At 44.9% G+C, this 26,641-nt stretch overlaps 1 protein-coding gene across 1 annotated transcript in view; it reads left to right on the top strand.

Moving 5' to 3' along the window:
* The window catches only part of Psme4 (proteasome activator subunit 4), a gene marked incomplete at its 5' end in the record, with an annotated part of 76,769 nt that extends 51,096 nt beyond the window's left edge, over positions 1–25,673 (top strand). Inside the window, 15 exon segments of the mRNA XM_013517590.1 lie at positions 72–225; positions 683–752; positions 1,592–1,717; positions 2,183–2,335; positions 3,925–4,029; positions 4,555–4,646; positions 5,354–5,485; positions 5,839–6,047; positions 7,848–7,933; positions 14,801–14,929; positions 17,198–17,353; positions 20,140–20,302; positions 22,019–22,152; positions 23,509–23,647; positions 24,236–25,673. Of these exon segments, the coding sequence (XP_013373044.1) occupies positions 72–225; positions 683–752; positions 1,592–1,717; positions 2,183–2,335; positions 3,925–4,029; positions 4,555–4,646; positions 5,354–5,485; positions 5,839–6,047; positions 7,848–7,933; positions 14,801–14,929; positions 17,198–17,353; positions 20,140–20,302; positions 22,019–22,152; positions 23,509–23,643 (1,844 nt within the window).
* Between the last annotated feature and the right edge of the window lie 968 nt (positions 25,674–26,641).

Raw genomic sequence — 26,641 nt, 5'->3', positions numbered from 1 at the left:
TTGTTTGAAAGTGGTGAATCATTGTTGGATGAGTGTTTTTAATCACCCGTGATTGTCTTTTCCTTATGTAGGTGGATACCCTAAACCCACCCAAATTCTTGCTGGTGATAGGCCTGATAATCACTGGTTGCATTATGATAGCAAAACTGTACCAAGAACTAAAAAAGAATGGGAGACAAGTTGCTTTGTTGAGAAAACTCACTGGGGATACTACACCTGGCCAAAGTGAGTTGTGAATCGTCCCGCACCTCGTTAGATGGCCGCGGTGTTCTGTCGCGTTGGGGCTTCTGGGGAGTTCAGGGGCCCTTGCAGCCCCCACCCCTTCTGCTTCCTCTGTTTCTTTTGCTCCTGCCAGTGCTGTGCCTCATTCCTGCCTCTTGTCAAATCCGTAGCCTTTCTTAACACTATGATATGACTAAGAAGGTTGTTGGCAGCTGCTCCAAATTATATTTTATGTGTTAGTAATATACATGTCTAAACCAACCCAGAGAAATACTTACCTCCTTTGTTGCCTGCAATAATCTGTCCCCAGGACACAGTAATTAATTTTTAAGGCTGAGCATATTACACATCTCCAAACTTCACATCTAGAGTTACTAAACATGCTTTGTAATGCTTTCTATCCGTGATGCGCTCGTGTGTCTTCCTGTGCATATTACAAATACAAACTCTTGCTGTGTAGGAATATGGTGGTTTATGCTGGTGTGGAAGAGCAGCCTGAGCTTGGCAGAAGCAGGGAGGATATGACGGAGGTAAGCTTTGGCTTCTCTGTGCTTTCGAGTGCCTCTTGTTTTTGCCCACTGGTTTATTTCAGTCTTAGCGCAGATCTTCTTTCAGGCTTGGCGGTTGCAGTGCAGCACAGGGTAAATACAGAGGGGTGTTTAGTACTCCTGATTCCTGAGTGCCAGCTGATGCGAGTCCCTACGCACCCAGGGCTCCCGCAGCCCTCCGCCCGAAGTTACCCCTTGGTAGGGTCAGCTGTTGGTTTCTTGTATCAGTTCTGGTACAGGTGCCTTGAAACCAAACATAACGACTGACTTTCAGATTTCTGATGCATGAAAATGATACGACGCTTGGTAAATAGTGTTGATAGATTTAACTCTGAACTTCGCAGTCTTCACTAAGCTGCTTTCTCACTTGGAAAGATACAGGCTTTTACATGTAGATCTTACAGGTTATGGAACTGATTCTGAACAGTTTGCCTTTGAACTTACGGTTTTAAACAAATATGGAAATGGTTTGTTGGAGTTTGGTTTACAATTGGGGAATTTTCACAGATTTCACAAGTAGCACAAAAGCAATAAACCGTCATTTCCCAAGCAGACTATCTGTTGGTTTTAATTAACAATATGAGCAGCTAGATTCAGATTTGAATGATGTGAAGGACAAAGCCTTAGCTATTTTTATGTACTTGGCATTTTTAGGGAGGCACATTATTTTGGGTCTAGAAAGTATTGTTTCTGTGAGAACTGAACATTGTATAGAAGAAAATGACAGCCTCTGTTGAATCAAACCCTTATATTTTAACCTTTTAGAGTTATGTTCTTAAAAGATTTTAAACCCTGAATATTCTTTTTTTTTAACTTTATAGGCAGAACAGATTATATTTGATCATTTTTCTGATCCTAAATTTGTTGAACAGTTAATTACTTTTCTATCTTTAGAAGACAGAAAAGGAAAAGATAAGTTTAATCCCCGGCGTTTTTGCCTCTTTAAGGTAACTATATTATTTATATACCCTCTTTGTAAAGTTTAGTGATTTAGTTTGTAAGTCATAAATTTATTTTAAGTGTGTGATTGGGGTTTGAATCTAAGCACCCGTTTTCACTGAAAATGGCCCTGAAGTTTGCACCCGTCGTGGCTTCTGGCTTAAGGCTGTGACTGGAGAAATGAAAGCTTCGTTTATCTTTAATGTATGTGGTTTGCACTAGAGGAAAAAAATACATTTTATGTTTGGTTTTTTGAAGTATAACATTTTTAAATTCAAACGATTATTAAAGCCTAGTTACATTTTAATATAAATAAAATGCCAGTATCTTTACCATTTTAATTCATGTTGTTAGAGTACGTAGCGCTAACGGGAGGATCACTTGGAACCCTTAAGTAATGTCAATAATTGCAGGCACATTATAACTGAGATGATAATCAGTTGAAGACTGAATTAATTTCTTTGTTTTTATAGGGACTATTTAGAAATTTTGATGATGCCTTTCTGCCAATTCTGAAGCCCCATTTAGAACGTTTGGTTGCAGATTCTCATGAAAGTACCCAGCGGTGTGTTGCAGAAATTATAGCTGGCTTAATCAGAGGTTCAAAGCATTGGACCTTTGAAAAGGTGATGTCACTGTACAGCACATTCTTTGTTGAAGATATCTTATCTAGCCAGGCAGTGGTGGTGCACGCCTGTAATCCCAGTGCTCGGGAGGCTGGGACAGGAGGGTCGTTGTGCGTTCGAGACCAGCTTGGGCTACACAGTGAGCTCAAGGCCAGCCTGAACTGCATAGCAGGAGCCTGTCTCAAAAACAAACAAACAACAACAAAAAAATACATTATCTATTCAGCGAGCAGTCCCCATGTCATTTGTTATGATGCTTACAGTATGCGGTGCCTGGTTCCATAGATTGTGTAGTATGAGCGCACTGCTCTTGAGTAGATGCCACAGACTTGTCATGAGGGAACGCTGACTCTTCAGACTTCTGAATTACTTGCCAGTAGTGCAGGGTGGGGGTCAGGATACAGTGTGTTGGAGAACAGCAGCACTGAGTGAGAGGAGAGGCCTGATTCGTCTGGCTTCTCCTGAGGAGGAGGAGGACCCTGAAGTCCTGCCCCGCGGCGTTCTCCCACACCCCCGGGCGCTGCTGTGTCTTCTCCCTCATGAACCCTCTCTCAGCCTCCTTGCTCGTGAACTTTGCCTTTCTAGTCTTGTAGGCAGTTTGAGCTGGAACTCCCTCTTTAGAATGTCACTGCCTTTAAGATTTGATTTCACACTTGGGCCCTGATGTTACCAGAATACACAAATAACAGATTTTGGCCAATTTTTCGAAGGTCTGTGAACACTTAGGTCAGGCATGCTGGTGCGTGTCTGTAATCCCAGCACCTGGGAGGCTAAGGCAGGAACATTGCCACAAGTTCAAGGCAGGCCTGAAATACACAGTGAGAGCTCAAAAGAAAGAGCAGGGGAGTAGGGGGAGAAAGGGATTTGAAACATGTCACATATGTCCTTGTCATCCGGCAGTGCTTGCAGTCAGTTTTGAGTCACCTGTTTTCTAAGACGCTTTCATTGTTTAATCCGTGGTTGGTGTTTTCAGAGGAGATTTTACTCCTGGTCCCCCTTCCCTGTTTGTTGTTTTTAAATAAAGTCCATGGGCCTGCAGCATGGGTGTCATTTGGGAGCTTGTTAGAGAAGAAGGATCTGAGGTTCCCCCTGCAGTAGTGGGAGTCATATTTTGTCAAGATCTGAAGCTTTGTGTGCTGATTTGTCTTTGAGAAGCATGTGCATCAGTGCTCGGTCTCCGTTCAGTGAAACGGTTTCTAAAAGGCCCTTTGTAGGCATCTCAGTCTTGGGGTTTGGATCACCTCACACTAATTTTAATGTCATTGCCGCCTATTGTAAATGACCTTGATCAACACTGAAAACTTGCAGTTGAGTTTGTTTTCAGCCCTCATACTGCAGAACTGTGCAGTGGTGGGGGAGACCCTGTAAAGAGCCGTGTAAAGTTTTACCTGTTTTCAGAAGAGTAGTTTGTGGGGGGTGACCTGTACTTAGTGTGTAATGACAGCGAGTAAGGGTTACAGTCTCTGAGCCCTCTGCATAATTTAAATTCTGTACTACTTAATGTGTGTGTGTGTTTCCAGGAAAGGAGGTGTTTGTTTTACATGTTCCGCGTGTTACTAACTTTCACCCATGTGTTTAATTTTGAGCAGGTGGAAAAACTTTGGGAGCTTCTGTGCCCTCTGCTTAGAACGGCCTTGTGCAACATCACGGTGGAGACCTACAACGACTGGGGCACGTGTATAGCCACGTCCTGTGTAAGTTCTCCAGCTTTCTTCTGCGCCTCCCTCTGTTCCGAGTACCTGACACCTCGTCTCAGAGTGTAGGGAGCCGTATCTTGAAATTTTGCTCTTACCTTTGTCATCTTACTTACATCTGAGGACAACACTTTTTAGCCCTTCCAATAAGCATTCAGTGATAATCCTTACGTGATTTTGATATTGTCTGTACTGTAGCAGTAGATTTTTAAATTAAATGACAAATCATATAGTTGGAAATGTAGCTTACATAGAGTAAAAGCTACACAATATGAAGATTATATGTATTATTTACACCAAATGTCTGTAGCTCATATACTTCACTTTAAGGATAACCCCTTGTGCTAACAGTTTTCTCGCTATGTACATGAGCTGTGATAATGACATTTGGATCTGACTCACACATTTTAGGATTTCTTTTTTCCTGTATAGTTAATACATGTTAAATATTTCTAAATTAGCTTGAGTTTTATTTATAGAATTGTAGGCCCTTTATTTAATTATTACTTTATATCTTCAACACAGGAAAGCAGAGATCCTCGGAAACTTCATTGGCTTTTTGAGCTGCTATTAGAATCACCATTGAGTGGCGAAGGAGGATCCTTTGTAGATGCATGGTAAAAACCTGTGAGATTAACACAAAGTATTAACTTCGCAAAAGCTTAAGTTAATCTGATGTGTAAATGGAAATGAATTACCTGTACATTTACGTACTAATTACTTCCTGGAAAACACTGATCCATTTCAGGGCACTGTATAATACTTAGTTATTTCTCAGTTGGGAACCAGTCAAGACTGAAGGCAACGTGAGCAGTTTCTATGTAAGCTACATCCAGCTGTCTCTGCTGTCACTCCTTTTGTTAGGGTTTCTTTATGCGCCTTGGCAGTATTTTCTCTTTATTCCATCTCACTTTTCATTCTTTGCTGTAAAGAAAGAAGAGGACTGAGCATGCTGGCCTAATGTGCTGAGATTCAGTCCCCAGCACTACCGAAAGGGAGATGGCACTGGGTGGGCGCGTACGGAGCTGGAGAAAGCGTGGGCAGAGGAGGGGATCTGGCAAATACTGTTAAGACAAAGAACAGTGTCTCGGTTAGTTAGTGAGGAATTCGAATTGTGATCCTTAAAGATGAGGGTTTTTTCCAGCTGTGTAGTGGAGAGGAAATGTGTATGTAGCAAAAACGATGGTAGGAAAAATAATATCTTCGTGCGGACGCTTCTGTGCGAACGTGGCAAAAGTTTCAGGTGAAATACGGGCTTGGTTGGTTGTGTCAGTGTGTGCAGGCGGACGGGCGCGAATGTGACGGTTCTGTCCTTTGCCTTTAGCCGCCTCTATGTGCTGCAGGGGGGACTTGCTCAGCAGGAGTGGAGAGTGCCCGAGCTACTGCACAGACTGCTGAAGTACCTGGAGCCCAAACTGACCCAGGTTTACAAAAACGTCAGGGAGAGGATAGGCAGGTGGGTACTTCGTGCTCTGCAGTTCTTGCTGTTACTGCCCAACAGAAAACCCTGTTGCCCAGTTACCGTCATCGTGTCCTTTTTTCAACTTTACTTACCATGGTAAGAAATAAGACAAGCAACTCCTGATGTAAACCAAGAGAGGAGTGTGCTCAGAGGTCAGAGGTGAGCGATCACCACTCCCCAGGTTGAGCAGTTCGGAATTACAGGACTTCTTTCACATACGGGGAATGTGAGACCCTGCCCAGGAACTAACTTGGGAAAATTTACTTTGATTGTGTCGTATAACTTCTAAAGCTTATTTTAATGATAATGTGGAACGTCTTTGTAATATTTTGCATTTTATTTAACAGTGTGCTGACCTACATATTCATGATAGATGTTTCTTTGCCAAATACTGCGCCAACAACATCCCCTTGCATCCCTGAGTTTACTGCTCGTCTCCTAGAGAGATTAAAGCCCCTCATGGATGCGGAGGAGGAAATCCAGAACCACGTTATGGAAGAAAACGGAGTTGGTGAAGAAGATGAACGAACGCAGGGCATCAAACTCTTAAAGACCAGTGAGTCGCTAAAATTTCTTGAAATTCCCCTGAAAACATAGTTAATTTATCCTCTCCTGAAGTAGTTCCCCCAGTCGTTTTTATTGCGATAAAATACACGTCATGCAGAATTTACCCTTTGACCCATTTTGAAGTGTGTAACTCACGGGCAGTAAGCACACTCACACTGTTGAGGGGTCACCGCCACCCCCCACCCCCCCGCTCCGGAGTTCTTCGTTGTTTGAAGCCGGAGCTCTTCCCACGAGCAGTAGCCTCCCCCTCTGTTCCTGCCAGCCCTGCGCGGCCCCCGCTGCCCTTGGTCGCCGTGTGGCCTGTCGGTACCGCTCCTCTGTTCCGTGGACGGTGTGGGCTCCTCTGTCTGCTGGGTTTCACTTCGCGTAGTATTTCGTGGCTGATCTGCTTTGTTGGTGAATAAGAAATTCATGCCTACTTTGCACTTACCCATGAACGGACACTTGGGTTGTTTGCACCTTTTGACAAATAATGCCACTATAAACATTGATATAAAAGTACGTATTTGATTCAGTGCTTTCACAGTTTTTTAGTGTATACCCAGAAGTGGAATTGGCTGGACCATATAGTATTTCTGTGTTTCACATTTTGAAATGCTACCAAACTTTTCCACAGCACCTACACCGTTTTACATGTCAGTCATCAAATGTGCAAGGGCTTCAATTTCTTTGCACCCTTGCTGACGCTGTTTTCTGTTTTGTTCTGTTAGTTTTCCCCCATTATAACCATCCTGGCACGTATAAAGAGCCATCTTGCTGAGATTTTTTTTTGTATCTGTATTGTTAAGTGACACTGAATAATGTTGTTTGCGTTTTGGCTGTTTGTGTATTTTCTCTGGAAACTTCAGGACCTTGGTCCTTTGCCCAACTTTGAGTTAGGCCGTTCTGTTGCTGTCAAGCTGTCGTTTCTTGTGTACCCCGGTACTGGCGCTGATCAGGTGGATGGTCTTCTTCCGTTCTGCGGGTTCTCCTCCTTGCTCCGGTAGTCGTCTTTGGTGACTGAAAGTCCAGCTTTGGTTGTCCACCCATCTACCCTGTCTGCTTGGAGATGACTGCCAGATTGACGGCCAGGCAGGTTCATAGTTCTGGCTCTCACATTTAGGTCCTCAGTCCAGTCTGAGTTATTTTTTGTGTGTATCACCAGGTAAGTGTGAACTTCTTACAGGTGGACATCCAGTTTTCCCACCAGCATTTGTTGTTAAGACTGTGTGTTCTCCACTTCGTAGTCTTGGCACAGTTTTTAAAAGCTGGTTGGCCTTCGTGCTGTGAGGGTTCATTTGAGGATTTTCTGCTCAGCCGTTGGTTTGTGCGCCCGTCCTTAATGCCAGGGCCCTCTGTTGGCCGCGGCACCCACCCAGCAAGCTGTGAAGCGTGAGCGTGAGTCCTCCACACTTCCTAGGGTTGTTTAGGCTGTTCCAGGGTTCTTGATTTTGTATTTGAAAAATTTTCAAAGATTCTAAGTGTAACCCACTTGGTCATTATTTTAGCTGCCATAGAATTACTGGAGACTGGCTTTAGCATCAAACTTGGTGTAGGTCCTTGATAGGTTGTTTTAATAATTATAGATGCCTCATTGGGAAGTAATGTCTGTGCTGGATTATTTCGTAGCCTTCGTTATGGGTCCCGTTAACTCCCGATGCACCAGTGTCTAACTGGTGAGCTACCCAAGTGGTCTCAGTTATAACGTGAGAGCTGTTAGGTGATCATCTGATGCAGCTGCGTAGTAACCCTTCCGCTCTGGGGTCTCTGAGAGCAAGCAGCGGCTGACTGCACGTTTGTCTCCAAACAGTACTGAAGTGGCTGATGGCAAGTGCAGGAAGGTCCTTCTCCGCAGCAGTCACGGAACAGCTTCAACTCCTGCCTTTGCTCTTCAAGGTAAGGGTGCAGGTGGGAGGAGGAGCACGTCCCCTTCTGGCCTCACAAGTACTTGTCATTACCTCCGATGGTTGTAGGCGTTTAGACAGTGTGAATTTTCACTGGATCTCTGAGAATCACAGTAGTCACAGGGGAACTATTAGTGGTTTAATATTTGTTTTTTTTTGTTTCACTTGTTGAGTTAGTTTGGTTTTTCAGACAGGATCTTGCTATGTGCATAGTTCAGGCTGGCCTTGAATTCACTGCAGTCCTCCTGCCTCAGCTTCCTGAGTGCTGGGATTACAGGTGTGTGCCACCCAGCTTGTTGAAATATGATCCGTGAATACGATCAGGATCTTGACAGATCCTTGGAAGTTTTATAGGTAGAACTTTCTTTCATTGATTGTCACTTTCTGAGTAATAGCAATTTGGAGAAAATATTAGTAGTTAAATCTACAGGGAAATTTCTCAATATGGCCACTTTAATATACAATAAATCTAAAGATTAAAATGTTCTGTATGTTTTATAGCATTAAAGGGCTCTACACTGTTGCCAACAAGTATCTGTAGAAAGTCATTTTATCAATGAAAGACGTGGTTTTAATGACTCATCTGTTCAGAGGATGAAGCTAATAGAACTGTGCTTGCAGACCTGGGATTATAGCCGTAATGTGTAAGGCCCCAGCAAGGTTGAAAAACAAAAATAAAAACACCAGGTTGGCTCATCAGTTTCCAGAATCATAGTTTGCAGTTACGACACTTTGGCTGTGGTCGCTGTGCATTTGGAAGTCTTGGTGCGGATACCACCAGCACTTGACCCTCAGTCCGTTTACGGTTTAAGGCAGGCCCCTAATCGCAGATGACATGCTGAAGTTTTTTGAAGGATGGCAGTTTAGGGATTGAACTCAAGACCTTCCCTTGAGCTACATTCCCAGCCCTTTATTTTTATTTTGAAACACGTTGGCCAGGCTGGGCTCAAACTTGGACTGCTCCTATCAGCTGCCAGCGTGCTGGGATTACAGGTGTTTGCTGCCCGTCCTGGCTGGCTTGGTGAACTTTTGATCTGTTAAAATATCTGTCTTTTGGAAATTTGAAAAGATAATGCTAACAGTGATTTTCATAGATATTACTACTAAAATAACTTCTAGGAATGCTTTGTAAGGGGTGGTAATTACATCTCTGGGATCTTTTGGTATGTAAAAGTGGGAGCTGCTGGTGTGCAGGTCCTTCGTACCTGTAGGTCTTTGGTATAGTTTGGGGGTGTCTAATTTAGAGTGATAGTACTTAAACTTTTTTCCTCTGTCATAATCTCTAGTGGACATAGAATATAATTGCATATGTTCATAAACTGGTAATAGTCAGTAATTGTTAGGATAGCTGGCTTTTCCTTTTTCTTTCACTAAGCAGGGGGTTAGATAAAGCTGTGAGAAAAATGATTTGAACCCGCCTTGAAATTCATGAAAAACTTAAAATAGGATATTGTCATACGTAAGTTACTAGTGACAAGCCTTGCGTCTCACCTGGCTATTGCTGGTGTTGAGGTTGAGAATCTGCTTTAGTAAATAGGACTCGAGCTACAAAGGCATCACAGCAGTTGTTTTCCAGACAGCTCAGGTATGTCAAGTTTGAAGATAAACTTGTTTACTAAGCTAAGTGGAGCAGAGGGGTAGTTCAAGATGAGATCAGAAGTTCCATTTGGAGCCTGTTTGAGATGCTTACAATGTGGTGTTACTTCTAAGTGATGGTAATGAAGTTACGGGCAGTAGTCTAGCTTTGAGTGTCATCAACGTGAGCAATAGACAGAATACAAAACCGTAAGACTGCCTGGGCGTGGTGTCGCAGGCCTGTAATCACAGCTCTCTGGAGGCTGAGAGCTCAGGACCAGCCTGGGCTACAAAGTGAGCTCAAGGGCAGCCTGAACTGCGTAGTGAGACCCTGTCTCAAAAAGACAAAAACAAACAAACAAAAAACAACATAGAGTGAGATCCTCAAGGGCTTTGGGTATAGATGGAAAAAACCTCAAGGACTGAGCCAGTGTTTATAGGTTGGGGAGGTGAGGACACAATAAACAGAAAAGGTTCAGTTAAAATACGCTCTGTAAGTTACTTTATTTGAAGTAAATTAGAACTGTATAAGGAAACTAGAATATCAGCTCCCTTGTAAGTTTAAAAAATCAGTTACCCATCAGATTATTGGTGGTCAACATGTATAGCTACGTGGTATTCAGTGTATTTTGACACTTTTTTTTTGGATATGTGTCATTTGTTTGGTACCTGATGTGCAGACTAGAATTTCTTGGTACCAGTTTTCTCACGACTGGCGTTTTAGTCAGCACTCCACCTTTTGGTTCTCACCGCACCTTACAGTCTTTCTTCTTTCTTTCCTTGCCCTCTTTGTCTCTCCCTCCCTCCCTTCCTCCCTTCTTTCCTTCCTGCCTGCCTGCCTGCCTGCCTGCCTTCCTTCCTTCCTTCCTTCCTTCCTTCTTTCCCTTTTCCTTTTCCTTTCCCTTTCCCCTCACTATGTAGTTCAGGCTGACCTCAAACTCACGATCCTCCTGCCTCAGCCTTCTGAGTGCTAGGATTACAGGCATGAGACAGCATGCCTGGCCAGAACTAATTAATGACAAGGTACCACAGCACCACCATATTTCAGAAGAGAGACCAGTGACAAGTACTATCACATGTCTGTTTAAATCTTTTGTTTAAATATTTTTTTGTGGAAGTTTTCATTCTCCTTTTTTTTTTTTTTTTTTTTTTGGTTTTTCTCCGGTACCGGGAACCGAACTCACAACCTTGCGCTTGCCAGGCTCATTCTCCTTTTATAAATTAAAAAATGATGGTGTGTAGTTCCATGGCAGAGTGATTGCCTAGCATGTACAAGGTCCTAGGTTCAATCCCTAGCACAAGTAAAATAAAAAATGCTCATTAAAAGAAAATGTGGAAAGCTGAAGGGGAGTAAGATTGACAAACCACCATCTGTCATTAATCCTTTTGTCTGTACAATTGTTTTCTCATGTTATTATCAATTTATAGACGCATTAAATGTTCATTTAAAAATCTAGAGCATAGAGATTAGCAAGACTAATTCTGTATCCGCACCTCACAGAAAGGTGTTGTTCACAGTTTTGTATGTTTTCCTCCAGGTTTTTTGCACGGTTATTTTAGTTAGGATCGTGCTGGTTGTTCTCCGGCTGTCTTCCTGGTACCCAGTCGGTGTGTTCTGTGCTTGTGCGGGCGGCGTGTCGGTGAGACTCACGGTGCTGCTGGAAGTTGCTGTGCAGCGTGCTCTGTGCCGTGTGCGTTGGGCTTTGCTGCACACTCACTAGGGAGAGGTGAGAGTCAGGGAGTGAGCGGTCCGCACCGTGAGCTGGAGCCTGGCTGCCGGGGTTCACCTCGGCTGTGTGCCTGGTAAACGCTGCCCTGGGAGCAAGTGATTCAGGGCCTCAGAGCTCTTTGCCCTCACCTGTGGAATGAGAATAATTCGGTGATGACCTTCTACAGCCTAGGGCTCTTACAGGGTTAAGCGTTACTATTTCCCGCACTGTCCAAATTGAGGAATCGTGATTGAGTTCAACACTAGGAATGCAGTGTCACCGGAATTTTTCCATTCCCTACATTGCCACTAGCAAATAAGGCACATTCAGCCTTCTTTTTTTTTGGTTCCAGGAATCAAACTCGGGACCTTGTGCTTGCCAGGCAGGCCCTGTGCCGCTGAGCTCTGTCCCCAGCCCCAGACATCTTTTAGGTTGTAAACTGAGGGTGTAAGGAGTCCTGCGTGTGCAGAGTGCTTAGAGCCGTGTCAGGCACATGCGAAACACTGCAGAGTATTCTTGTTCCTTATACAAGCATCTTGTGCACGGTGTGCACTTGGTATTTTGCATAGATTTCTGTAAGATAATTTATCAGAAATGAAAACATTGCATAAATTTCAGTTGATACATTATTTTTAAGAAACATGGTATATTGACTGTTTTATTTTGAAGTGTTATTTATCCTGTCACATACAAAGCAGTTTTATATCAATTAAAATTAAGAAACCGTTAAAAAATATCCATACCAAAGTTAAAATTTTAGTAATTTTTCTGTTCTGGTCTCAGAGCTTTCATATTGCTCAAGCTGAGGGGAAGAAATTATGTAACTGAGTTTCAACTTGGAACTATCAAAGCTTATGGTGGTAGCTGAGAGAGGGGGAGGGCCTTGCAGTCTAAGTTTCAAGCTTTCCAAAATGCTTGTCAAAATCCTCTGCAGTTTACATATGTCAGGTTTGGAGAAAATTTTGCAGATACTATGATGCACTGATGTGCTTGTTACTTCCCGTTGGTGGCATCTCTTCAGAAATATTTTTTCCTCAAAAATTCGATATGAAGATCTATGAGGTACTTCCTTAGTTAACTACATGGGCAGCATTTTCTGTTGGTCAGCAGTTTAATGTCAGTTAATTTTATGGTACAACAAAAACTAGTTTTTGTGAAAACAAGGCAAAGAAAGATGAGAGACTCCTTTGCCTGCATCAGCATCCCAGTTTAGGGTCTTTGATTGCAAACGCTAGAAACCAAATGACTGTGAAAACAAAAGAAGGAAATTCATTAAATTAGACACAAGGGTGGAGGTAGTAAACGAAAAAGGTCAGAGCTGAAGAACCAAATGGAAACAGCACCTCTGAGGACGGAGGCTCTGGAGGACAGCAGGGTTCCTCCCCGGGGTGCCGTGTCCGTGTCTCCCCTGTCAGGGCTCGCTGACCAGGTCCCGGTCTCCTGTCACTCGCGACTGGGGGGACTGACCTGTTGACGTCCCGCCAGAACAGCTGAGAAGGGGGTGACGCTCCAAGAGAAAATCAAGGCGTGGCTGCCAGCAAGAGGAGGGGTGGGGATTGTCAAGGAAAACACGTATTTATGCAACAGTTGACCGTCTTTCTTATTTAAGTCTTAGGGAAAACGCATGTCATTTTAGGTTGTGTATAGATTCATGTGATACCTTCTCCGATGGAAATACAGAAATATTTCATCACCACAGAAATCTAGAAAAAAAAAAATTTTAGATCTCCTTACGCTGCCTCTTCCTCCCTAACCTACTTCCCACTCTTACCATTCCAACCCCTAACCATTACGTTTTCAACTTTATAACTTTATTACTTCAGAATCTCAAGGTATGTGTCCATTTCAGATTAGGTTTTTTTACTCCACAGATTCTTCTTTGAGGTGTTTAGTACTGGAAGGAAGAATGTGGCATTGCATTTTAATGACAGGGCAGGGGGCAAAGCGCTTCCTTGCTCCGTGCCCGTGTAGGGTTGTCTGAGCCGTGGCTTCTCTCTAACGCGTACGTGGGGCTCAGGACTCGGATCACACAGTGAGGGGACGATTCTTCCCGAGCTGACGTGGCAGCAATCTCGCTAGCACTGGACTTCTGTAGACCAAACTACAGCTCAGGAGCGAGGCCTGCTCGGGAAGAGGGCTTCGCGCACCCCCGAGATGAGTCGAGGAGAGAGGAGAGAAACTTCCTCACGTGGTTAAAGCCCCACCTTTTACAGGTGTACAGAGAAATGGCTAATAGTGAGCTTTGGCCTTTAGAGGGAAAAAGAATGTTTTGTAAATTGAAATCATACTGAGGTGCAGTTTTCACCTCTTTTGTCCTACCCGGGGTACAGATGTTTGACGCCATACTCTGAGGATGTGACTCTCTGAGGAACTAAGAAAGGCCTGGGACAGAGTTTAGCAAAGGCATACATGCATTTACTGGCTGGTGGTGGTGAGCTGCTGCGCTTCCAGCAGGAAGGTGCGCTGGTGAAGGTGCTGTGGCTGTGCGTGAGGACACTGGGAAGTCTGCAGGCAGTTCAGGGGTTAGTGGCTGTTGAGGTGGTCTGGTTACGTGGCGCCTGCTGCTGTGGAGGGCTTCCAAAAGCAAGTCCCTCCATACCGCTGGGCACTGTGGCGCACGGCTGTGATCTCGGCACTGAGGGGGCACTGCAAGTGAACCCACCCTGGGCATCGTCGTGAGACCTGAGACGAAGAAGCCCACGGGGTAGCTCAAGCGGGCGGGGGCGGGCTGGACCCAGTCCCTACCACTGGCAGAGGGGAGAGCAGCAAAGCAAAGTGAGGTAACCTCACGGATTATCGGATTGGTGAGAAGGGACTTCTGAAACCACCACATTTGGTACGGGGTTGTACACCTGTGTGGTTTATTTCTCTTCAGAAAATGTACTCCGAGCTCTAACCGTTGAAGGGTGTAGACACAAAGCAACACAGAGGTGAAGCAGTGATTTCTTAGAGCCCTCATTACGGGTTCTAAGTACTTCTCACGAAAGCAACCAGCGCTTCTGGGGGAAATGAATGATTCAGTGTTTGCAGCAAGAAATGTACAAGATACAAGATGAGCTTTTCATAACAGACACCAAAGACACTTGTGTTGAAAGTACCAGGAGCCAGTTTGAGGGTCCTGTGGTGTTACTAGTGCAGGGTGACGGTGAATCACAGCCATCGGTGTCGGTGTCGGAAGTGTACAGCACCGCCTGTGTCTGTCCAGTCACACTTGTGACGTCAGCGGCCCGTAACGCAGGGAAGCGGCAAGGAGGTCACACGGGGAGACCCAGGACAGGACAAGGTTCCTCCTCCGGCCCAGGAAAGCGGATAGCATACCAGCGAAGTGTAATCTCTTACCATGTTTTACGATGCCTGTCAGAGATAAAACCGTGTTTGTAGATAAAAGATTTGTAAGGCTTTTATCAAATAATGTAGTTGGGGAAACGCGGAAGCAGAGGGAGCGAAGGTGATCTGTGAACGCATCACTGTTCAATAACCTTACGGGGCTCCACGCTTTCGAGTTCTGGATGTGTTTGAAATCTTCATGCACGTTGCTTAAAGTGAAAGTATGATCATTTTTTGTTACTTTCTAGATCGCACCAGTGGAAAACGACAACAGCTATGATGAACTGAAAAGAGACGCAAAGTTGTGCTTATCACTGATGTCTCAGGGCTTGCTCTATCCTCATCAAGTGCCTTTAGTCCTTAAGGTGCTGCACCAAGTAAGAGCCTTTGACTGCAGTGTTCACATCTTTTCGTTAGGGGTGGTTTAGCGTTTTAAGAATTTCAGTCAGCTACATTTCACAAGGAACCGGATTTTGGTTTTTAAGTTTTTGTTCCGTATAACAAGATATACATATTGACCCACAAAACAGACCTAGATTCTCTGCCTAACTCTGACCAGCTTTCTGTCCTTTGGGCAAGTCACCCAGGCCAAAAACTTAAAGAGTGTATACACAAAGAGCTGACTATTGAAGCATCAGGGATACAAAGTGCTTGTGAGGGCCTTGGTCATCCCTTTTGCCATTTCCCCTTTACGTACTGCTCTGTTGTGAGCTACGCTACAGAGACGGATTGTAATTTTATGCTTCCTGGCTGCATTGTTAGTATACACGTAGTCAGCTTTGTGCATGTCGTATACATGCCGTATAAAAGTGGGCATGTTCTGCACTTCTTTTTTTTTTTTTTATTTTTTATTTTTTTATGTTCTGCACTTCTAAGTTTTTTTTCATTTTGTCCCTGGAAAATATTTTTTTTGGAGTGGAATTTAGTAGCCTTTAATCCTGTTGGTTTTCAAAACCTCACCTCCCAGTACTGAAAATAAAAATAATGTGCAATCCTTGGAGGAGGAAGAGGAGTTAATTCATTAATCATGCATGGTTCTTTCTGTTTTGAATAATTTTATCGGCACATTTTAGATACAGTGATCACATTCATCAGAGGGAATTTGTATCTGTACATGATACCTTGATTCTTTTGTCCCCACTTCCCTTCCCCCTTCAAACCCTCTTCGCCTCCTCTTTACAAAAGCTTCATTTCCATTTTGTTTTCTTTTTTCTTTTCCCTTTATTCCTTTCGTCCTACCCCTGCCTTACCCACTTCCCATGTGCGTATTTTCTTCTGTTCCCAGCATCTGTCCACTGTGGTCCTCATTTACCTTTCAGTTTGTCGCGTGGAGAAACCGTGTCTCACCCATTTCACTGAAGGGAGTGGGCTCTTCTTTTCCCCCTTCCCCCACCCCCAGTTCCACTGTCTTTGGGACAGTTCCTTCCTGCTTCGTAATACCTTTCATACACACTTCGGTCCTTACTTACACATTTGGTATCTCACACCACAGAAACAGCGGGGTATTTACACGTGTCTTGCTTATTTCACTTAAGAGTTTGGTCTCAAGGTTCATCCATTTAGCTAGAAATGCCTCAAATGTATCCTTCTTTACAGCTAAGTAGTACTCCCTTACAGTAAAAAAAAATCTTTGTCATTTTCTCAGTTGATGGGCATTTGGGTTATTTCTAAGACTTAACCTGTTACAAACTGTGCCACTATAAACATGGGTGTGCACATATTGCTGTGCTGTGATGTTTTTAATTCTTCCAGGAAGATACCCAGAGGGGAAATAACAGAGTCAAATGGGACCTATAGTCCTAGTTTTTTTGTTTTTGTTTTTGGTACCAGGAATCAAACTCACAACCTCACGCTTGCCACGCAGGCGCTGTGCCGCTGAGCTATATCCCTGGTCCCTATACAGTGCTAGTTTTTTTGAGGAGTCTTCACAGATTTCAGCAGGGGTTGCACCAGTGTAGACTCCCTCCAACAGTGGAGAAGGGTTCCTTTTTCCCCACAGCCCCTCCAGCATTTGTTATCGGTTGATTTCTTGATGATAGCCATTCTTTTTGGGCTGAGATGGAATCTCAGCATTGTCTTACTTTGCATTTCTTGAATGAATAATGCATAATTCTTGAATGAATAATGCATTTTTTCATATATTTACTTGCCATTTGTATTTCTTCCTCTGAGAAGTGTGTGTTCATCTCAGATGCCCATTTTTGGATTGGGTCTTTAAATTTGGGGCCTGATTTTTTTTTTTTTCCCCCTCAATTCTTTGTATCTTCTAGAGCTTTAGCTTCGGTTTGAGGGACAGCTGATTAAAATTTTTTCCCATTGTGTGGGTTGTCTTTTCACTCTGTTGGTGATTTCTTTTGCTGTGTAAAAGCTTTTTAATAGGATGAGGTCCCCGCTGTTGATTCTTTGTAGTATTTGTGGCTCTCTACTAGAACTGACTTCTACCTATATGTTGCTTTCCTGCTACTAAGTCATTACTCGTTTTGAATTAACCTTCTGGAGTAGCTTGCTCAGCCTGCTGTTTAGAAGGAGATCCACACGGCCTCGCCAGTCACGCCGGGGAAGCAGAGTTACCCCACGGGTGCCGGTAACGCCGCCCCGCCGTCTCACCCCCTGTTCAGTGCTGTCACCGTTCTTCTCCTTCCCAGACAGCAAGAAGCAGTTCTTGGCATGCGAGGTACACAGTGCTGACCTACCTCCAGACCATGGTGTTCTACAACCTTTTTATCTTCCTGAACAATGAGGATGCAGTTAGAGACATCAGGTGGCTCGTTATAAGCCTTTTGGAGGATGAACAACTAGAGGTAAAATTTAAGTTATAACAAATCAAAATTCAGTCCATTTAAAGAAGCCTTCATGGGTCTCCCTTTAAGGAAGTATTTCTTTTTTTTTTTTTCTTCCGGTACCGGGAATCAAACTTACGACCTCGCGCTTACCAGGCAGGTGCTGTGCCTCTGAGCTAAATCCTGAGCCCCTAAGGAAGTATTTCTGTATTCAGAAGATGTGTTTTATTAAAATGTAAATTACTAAAAGTAATTTTAATTTTAACCTAGCCCTGTGTGAGTAGTGTTGATACTCTAATCATGATTTTGTGTAGTACAAATGAGAAAAAAAATCGCAGGTTCTTGATACATCTTCTCTTTGCATTTAGGCAAATAATATTTATGAACCTTAGCTCTCTTATCTGTGAAATTGGAGTCAATAATTAACTCACTTAATGATTTTTTTGAGGGGCTGATGGGAGTGTACATGAAAAATTTCAAGAGAATAGAATTCTGCACACAGATACTGTTTTCCAGTAGACTTAAGACAGGATCGCTGTCCGTTTTTTTCCCCCTTGGGTAAACAAAGGGCAGCTTTCATGGCAAATTCCTACTTCTATTTTGTACAAGCAGATAATCTTTTGTTCAAACAACCTAATGTACAAAAAACAGGTTAACAATAGATCGTAATGAAGCACAGCTTTTTTAAATTGCAGTAGAATACTTTTTGTGGTACTGGGGTGTCCCAGAGCCTTTGCTATGAGCTACAACCCAAGCCTTTTTTAATTTTTTTTTTGTTTTGAGAGAAGGTCTTGTTAAGGTGCCCAGGGTGGGCTCAAGTTTGCAGTCTTCTACTTCAGCCTCCCAGCGTGCTGGGATTAGGGGCTTGCACCACCACATCCTACTGTTTATTTTTTTGCTGTCCTGGAGATCTAAGCCAGTGGTGCTGTACCACTGAGCTAAATCTTCACCCTTTTTTATTTCCTGAGACAAGATCTCACTCAGTTGCCCAGGCAGGTCTCAGACTTACGATCCTCCTGCTTCAGCCTCATTAGTAGCAGAGTATAAGCACCTGCCACTGCGTCCCGCTACGTCCTTCATGTACTTACTTCTGAGCGCTGAAAATACACTTTAGGCCTAGGGTACTGGCAAGGGAAGTTCGCCACCTCCCCATCAGGCCGTCCAGCTTTCTCGGGTGCAGTCAGGTAGCGGGGTGTGAACGCTGTTTAGTCACGGGATACTCGCAGATTCAGTTGTCATGACTCTGACCAGCTAGAGTGAAAATATTTAAATGTCTTAAAACAAAGAAACAAGCTAAAGGAATGGGAACAGAGAAGTGGAAATCTTGAAACGTATATTTTCCTAAACTTCAGTTTTTAGAGTCTACGTTAGTCACCTTTCTGTTACTCTAATAAGTATCAGATGATGAATTTACCGCGAGAACAGGTTTGTTTTGGCTTACAGTTTGGGAGATCCCAGTCCATCCTGGTAGATCCCGTTGCTTTTAGTGTGTGGCAAGGCAGCAGAACCAAACACTTGTGGTGGGGAGGGGAGAGAGAGGGCCTGAAGTGCACTCTGCCCGCCTGGAGCTTGCCCTCCACTGCCCTGAACCCTGCCCGGCTGCCCCCCACCGACCTGAGCACCGCCCCGGGTTCCCCGCCTCCCTGGAGGGCCGCCCTGGACACGAATGGGCCTTTCACACATGGGCCTTTGGGTAAGATTTAAGACGCAAATCATAGCAGAGCACCTGCATTAACATGTGCTGTTTTCAGATGCTTCTGCTGGAATACTTCCATAGATTATTTTTGTATATTCTGTATGCTAGGCTTATTAAATATACCTCTTAAATAAACATGACCCTGGCATTTATTAAAACCATTGTATGTTTGAAGCAATGCATGACATTAAATAGCTGTAATAATTCATTAAGTTTTATTATAATATTGGGGGCTCTTTTGTAATAATCTAAAGGAGAACTGTCTTAAAAACTGATTTTAGCCTGTGATCCCAGCACGTGGGAGGCTGAGGCGGGAGGATCACTACAGATTTGAGGCCAGCCTAGACTACGTTGTAAGAAAGCTAAATACTTTTTTCCTTACCTAATAAAATTAATTATAGACAGGGACATGCCAACCCCTAGAACAAAATATCTCGGGAAAGCCTACCAACTCGAGGCCAGCCTGGGCTACAAAACTTGAATTCTTTTCCGTTGGAGTTGGCTGTTGAAGCAGGTACCGTGGCACATACCTATCACCGCAGCTGCGCAACAAGCTGAGGGGGTGGGGCCGTGAGTTTGGTGCCAGCCTGCTGGCCCGGCAGGTCCGTGCGAGGGTAAACGGCTGCGGGTGGCTCCGTGATGGCTGAGCTGCTCACGGCCTCGGTCAGCGCTGCGAGGAAGGAGGAGGGTGACCCTGTTGAGTGAACCAGATCATCTGCGTCTTCCATGGCGTGTTTTCTGGAGAGGCTGAGCGGTGTCTTCCAGACGTGCAGGGTTCAGGGAGAGGTAACTTGCACGCCGAGCTGCAGCGTTCCTCCCAGTTCCAGCCGTAAGGAGGAGTGAGACGGGAGCAAGGGCGATTCAAGGGCGAGACCCCGTTTCATCAGGTAGTTGGGTACTCACCTCTGTGACCCTGGCTGTAGTTCTCGCCCACTTTGAGGCGACAGACGCTTTTGAGAATCGAGTGAAATCTGTCAAGAAGCCTCCGAGAGCACCTGCGCCGTGTGCGCACAGTTCCGGGGGTGCGCACCCCACTTGCAGCAGTCGCCCGTTGCTCGTTACGCCCTCAGACTGAGGCTCTTGGTTCTGATAGAGTTGGTTGCTTCCACAGGTTCGAGAGATGGCGGCCACCACCTTAAGTGGCCTCTTGCAGTGTGACTTTCTTACCATGGACAGTCCTATGCAGATTCACTTTGAGCAGCTTTGCAAAACAAAGCTACCTAAGAAAAGAAAGAGAGACCCCGGCTCCGTCGGAGACACCATTCCTTCTGCAGGTAACACTGCTGGTGGCACACCTGTGCCCTTTTGGAAATTCAGCAGGCTTACTCAGTATTTAGCTTGTTTGTATATGCCCGGTCTTTGCTGGGTACGACTGTCCGAGGAATAGTTAATCCTGCTTTTGAGGAGTTTGCATATAGAAGCCAGGGCCTGGAATATAAAAGCTAAGAGTGAGATAGGTACACAGGGGCCTATTCATAGAACTATTTTAGTAAGTCAAGTCTGTACCCACCCCGTCGAGCTTTATAAAGACATCCAAAATTAGTTGTTTGGGAGGTCTGAAACACATGCTTTTAGAATTTAAAGCTGTACCTTGGTGTCCTAAGAAAAATGATAACTAACCACAAGAAGCCTTGCTCTTCCTTGAGAAGGCGCTGTTAGGGGGTCGGTCTGGGAACGCGTCGGTTCATGACGCCCTGTGGCGGTCGAAGGGCCGAGCGTAACAGGACCACCGCTGTGTGCTGCAGTCCGTCCTCCCAGAGTGTCGTTCTGCCGTGCTCCATTGTGCCTGACGGTCACTTAGTGCGGGAATAACCACTGCGGCAGCGGCAGGGGAGTTGGGCAGAAGAGGCCTGGTGAGGCTGGGCCACCCAGTCCCGCGGGAAGAGGGATTTGAATGTGACTGCAGATTGCCACTGCTAACTGCGGTTACACGGATACTTTTAAACATACATAGGAGGCCCAGCGTCTGCACATTGTGCTTCTCACGCCTGGGCTGATGGAGGCAGGCTCAAAGCCAGCATGGGCTGCAGAGACAGACCCACTCTGAAAAAGCCAATAAGCAAATAAAAGCAAAACAAATAGGAAAATTAATAAGTCAAAAACATACAGAGTTTGTGGCAGGTAGTTAAGATGTGCAGCTCTAGATTTGCAGTTACACTGCTGTTTAATAGCAATTCCAAGAAAGTACCAGTAGTATGGTTGTATTGCTTGAGAATTGTATTGTTTTAAAATTACTAGAAGTGCCAAAGCATTTTTAGTTTTTTGTATCAAATGGCGTTGTTTATAATTTTCACTACTTCAAAGCTTATTTTACTTACCTTCACCTTCTTACCCTCTGTTTTGTGTGTGTATAGGTAGTACACTTCTGCAGACATTTGTATACATATGGCTTTCTTAAAAATAATGACAACTGAGGACTGGGGGTTTAGCTCACTGGTAGGACACTTTCCTAGAATTTATGGGGACCTGAGTTTGCTCCCTAGCACTACCAAATAAAAAGAATGAGCTTATGAAAGCACTTTAATCTGTACCTTTCTTTAGGAAGAAAAGGAAAAGAGACCCTTGGAGAACAGACCTGTTAGACTTCCGTGTCTTGCCCAGTAGTAACACTGTTGATCCGTGGCATGTCCCCGGATGAGTGGGCGGGCTCTGTGTGGGAGTGATCACATCAGAGAAGCACTGTGTCACTGGAGCGTGGGTTAGGGTCCGAGGTTGCCCTGTAGCATGTGAGTGAGTTGATCCGGAGCACCCTGAGACAGCTTTCTGATCTGGGTGCAGTCAGTGCGGTCACTGAGACAGCTGTAGGATGTCTTGAAATTTTTTTAAGTACAGACTTAATTTTAGTGCAGCCTCAAAAACCATGTTTTTTCTGTATGTACTTACGGAAGCATTTTAAACACAGAAATTCACACTTTGAAAGCAACTTCTTTTCGCTGTAACAAGCACACGAGAGGCCGTAACTGTCCCCGCGCACATTGCTGTCTTGGCAGAGTTGGTGAAACGCCACGCCGGGGTGCTTGGCCTGGGCGCGTGTGTGCTCTCCAGCCCCTACGACGTTCCCACCTGGATGCCGCAGCTCCTCATGAACCTCAGCGCACATCTGAATGACCCCCAGCCTATCGAGGTACAGCTCTTCCTTCTCGCTTCTGTGCACGTATAATCGTGGTAATGTCTTGTAAGAGAGCATTTATAGTCCGCATTTCCTATACGTATGGATTTGATTGCTTTGAGAAAGCTACTGATTCTGCCAGGGCTACGTCTTAATTCTGCAGTAATTATTAACACGTTCCCCGCCGATTTACACCCCCAGTGGGCTCGGACCACTAGGAGTACAAATGGGTCCAGTCATTTTTATCAGTCTTTTTACTAATAAAAATTTGGAAGTCTGTAAATGGACCAAATCCCTGTTATGTGAATTTGAATAATTACTGCCCAAATATAAATATTAAGTGATACTAGTCATACCAATTAAAATTATTACAATAATTCATTTCATTAAATTGACTTATTAATATGACTTTTCAAAAAACATTTTATACATAAAGGCACTGATTTGTGCAGAATGTGCAAAATGTTACAACACTCCATTGCGTATGTAGCCACAACACACCTGTTTTTTCAGGTAATTTTTGGTAACATTCTCTACATTGCTTGTGTGCATTTCTTGCTATTCCTAAATAAAGTTTTATAAAGTGGATTTTTTTGAGTAATTTGTGCTTTTGGTATTTATTCACAGGTTAATAGTTTATCAAGTAATTCTTTAAATTTTAGCATGGGAGTCTTACGAGTACCCCCATGAGTGTGTATAATGTGCATTATAGCTAAGTTACAATTTTTTAAATACTATTTTAATGTTTTCCTTAAGGAACTGCAGTACGATGGCATGTGGTCTGCTAAATCAGTGCCTTTCTTTGCGTTACTGTAATCGTACCGTCTGCCTGGTGGGACAGTCATTCGTGTACCACCGGTGGTTCAAGCCACCCGACGGGACAGTCGGTTCCGATCAGAGTTGCCTGGCAGCAGACGCAGAATTACATGACGATGAACGTCTTGCAGGGGTTGCTGTCACGTGTACATAGCTTCTGTGCTTCCCGGACCAGTGGGAGTAAAGGGTTGTCAGCGTGGTCTGGATAGTGAAATTTTGTGCTTTTGTTTTCTAGCATTTTTGCATCTGAAAAGTAATATTTAATATTAATATTAAATAGGAAATACTGATGATACTAATTTAATAGTGAACACCTGTATTCTAAGTTAAATAGTTGATGCAAGTTTATATTAAAACTGGTCTCCTAATGTATGCGTCGTGGTGGTTTGTCCTAAAGCAGAGCTAGTCTTTCCACAGAAGGTTGGAGTTGGAAAATACGATGGATTTGTTGGTTTTGTAGCATGTGAGATCAGAAGTCTAGATAATCATCAGTTAGCTAAAGGTACCCTGATTGTTCAGAGAGATCTAATTGTATGTGGGTTGCCTGCTCCGCAGATGACTGTAAAAAAGACGTTGTCCAATTTCCGAAGGACACACCATGACAACTGGCAGGAGCACAAACAGCAGTTCACAGACGACCAGCTGCTTGTCCTCACGGACCTTCTCGTGTCACCATGCTATTACGCATAGGAGGGTGAGTCACCAGAGTTGCAGATTTAAAGGTGGGACATCCTCGGGTAAATACCATTCATTTGGTGACTGAAAAGTGGGCATTTAAAAACTTCTGCTGACATTCGCAGCTTTGGCTACTTACATGAAGTTAGGGCTGGTTCCACTTGTTGTTTAACACGGCTTTTGAAGCTGGAGATGCAGCTCTGGTCGTGCGTGCGCTTTACCTGTACGGGGCCCCTGGGTTCAACCCCAGGACCAACACAAACAAACAAACAGGACCTTTGCAGTGGTCATGGCAAATAAATGCCCACAGAATTTCTTCCGTGCCTGTTTGTTTTGCGTATTAAGCAGAGAGTTGATGGGATTGCTTTAAAAGTGAGTCGTGTTACTAGCCTCGGAATAACTTTCCTGGGTGGGGTCTGGGCATCCAAGGTTGCCCTAGGCACTCGTAGTTGTAAGAACATTTATCTGCTTCCTGACGTACTTATTACCCATTCCTCAAAAAGGCCCAGAAGCCTTCTACTGGGACAGGAGTGATTAAAAAAATCCTTGCTTTTTAGGTTTTTAGAGCTGAGTGTCTGGTTACTAAATAGTGTTCTCCCTGGTGCAGATGGCGGGTCCTCAGTCGTGGCTCTTCGCGTCACAGATCCCAGCTCCTCAGGTACCATCTGCGGCGGCTCTGCAGGTGTTCGAACTCTGCCCCTTCGGAGCTCTCATCGATTCGGTGGCTTCTGCGTTCGGTCTCACTGGTCGCGTTCCACAGGTTCTCAGCTGCCATTTGATTTCTGAACTTCCAGAAGTGTGTCCAGAATATTGATCACTTTTTCTTTGAAGCATCTGACAAAGTCTCAGAGTAGAAATAAATTTCCCAGTACGATCATGCCATCCAAGACCAGCAAAAGTCTAGGAAGTCATTAAGAAACAGTTTTCTTAGAGTGGAGAAATCCCACCCGCCATACAGGTCCTGTCATTTCATCCATCTCAGATTACTTTGATTTCTTCCCAAATGACTGTTGGGTTTAGATGGTGGAAGGGCAGCGGGCCGCAAACCTGAAGGCTGGAGAGCTGTGAAGAGGAGGGAAGGGAGGAGGCCGGCCTCGGATCTGCCCAGCAACCGGGGACGCCCGGCCGCTCCCGCAGGGGCGTCTGTGCCCTGCTGACCGGGGCTTCTGGTGCTGAAGAGAGCCAGCTGCTGAAGAACCGGGGTTTGGTGAATTAATTTTTGATTGTTGTGTGTGTATACAACTTGTGATTTATTTGAGAATAAATGATAACAACAAACACCCTGACTGATTGGTTTTTACCCGTATTCTTTACAGAATTGTTGTTAAATGTTACACTTCACCAAAAGGAAAAACTGTATCTGTGGAAATTCTGTAATTTTTTTCTTTTTCTTTGTTTTTTTCTTTTTCAAATTTTTGCCTGCAGAATCGTTGAGAAACTACTAAGGCTTGGTATTTAATTGACTTGTTTAATATGTTACATAGATGTAAAAGATTGTATAAACTGTAGAAGTAGCAATGGCAAGACTTTGTACAGATGCAGCGCCTTACACAGCACCACTGTGTAATTAATTTGTAAAGATTCATCTGTAGCTCTTTACTATAGTGATCTGGGGCTTTTACACCCATTGAATGCCATTTTTGTGTTTTTAAATTATTTTCTTTATCATTTCATGTTATAAAAGCTAAAACGTGGGATTTTTTAGTTCCTCTATCATTAGTGTCCGAATTTCTGTGCGAGTTTGTGTGTGCATCGCTGACCGCTAGCACGTTCGCCCGTGACAGGTCCGTAGAGTGCCAGGTCATCTGCTAGAGGAATAACGTACGAGTCGGCAGGTACCGTCCCACGGCAGGCCCTGTGCGTCTCCCCTGCAGGAGCACTGGTGACCTAGCGTCTGCTGCGGGCGGCCTGTCCAGGCACGGCAGCGGGCCCGGCGGCGTTTGAGTGTCGGCACACGCAGGCGAATCCCTGTATAGAGTAGTGCCAAAATGATTCTTTCAATTGTGTAACTGGTTTAAAACTCAATAAAGGGATTGTTTTTAACACCTGGCTGTTGTCTTCCTTAGGAGGAGAAGACAGTTCTGCAGGGCAGAGACTCCTGTGGATTCTTTATGCGGTTTTAGGTTTGAATCTATAAATCATTCTTTCTGACCAAAACATTATTTAGATCTGCCCTATTCGGTACAGTAGCCGCCAGCCAAGTGACTGTTAACTTTTTGGCCTTTTTGAGACAGGTTCTTGCTCTGTAGTTCAAGCGGGCCTTGAGCTCTCTTTATAGCCCAGGCTGGATGTCGGTCTTCCTGCCTCAGCCTCCTGAGTGCTGGGATTACAGTTGTGCACCACCACCCCCAGTGTGGCTGTTGACGCTGAGTTAGAAGTTTGTGTTGTCGGTCTGACTGGGCCGAGTGCTGTGCCGCACGTGCCGAGTCTCACACACACTGCTTTTGGACAAGGCTGCCCAAGGCGCGTTTTCAGGGGGTGCACCCGAGTCACGCAGGGGTGTGGACGCGTCAGTTCCGCAGTGTTTCCCGCTCACGCTGTCTGCTGCTCAGACCCGTGTTTGTGAGTGGCGAGGCCCCACACTGCGTGATTCGTACCTTCAGCTTCCCCGTGAAACGCCGCGCGGGACTCACCGCCGCGAAGCGCGTCCGGCGCCGGCCCCTCGCGTGTGCCTCGGGCTTCCGCTCGGGCTGGCGCTCTGCAGTGTGCAGTCCGGGCCGGGGCCTCAGGCGGACGGGCAAGGCCTCGGCTTGGAGCGGCCGCCGTGCTGTGGCGGGCGGCGCGGGGTCGTTTCTGTCGTGGGATTTTCACCGCGGACCCCACGCGGCGCTCACAGGTCTCGCTCCTGCGGGCGGTTTCTAGGACCCGAGGTTCCGACTGCTAGCAGCGTGTTGGAGGTTTTGCCGCTGCGCAGAGCTTCTTGCTTTTTTTCCCGCTGCCGGAATCGAACTCAGGGCCTCGCGCTTGCGGGGCCGCGCCGCGCGCTGAGCCCCAGCCGGCCCTGGCCGCGGAG

Source organism: Chinchilla lanigera, unplaced genomic scaffold (genome assembly GCF_000276665.1).
Source record: "Chinchilla lanigera isolate Chin_1 unplaced genomic scaffold, ChiLan1.0 scaffold00040, whole genome shotgun sequence".
Lineage (NCBI taxonomy): Eukaryota > Metazoa > Chordata > Mammalia > Rodentia > Chinchillidae > Chinchilla > Chinchilla lanigera.
This window is presented reverse-complemented; position numbering and strand designations above follow the sequence as displayed.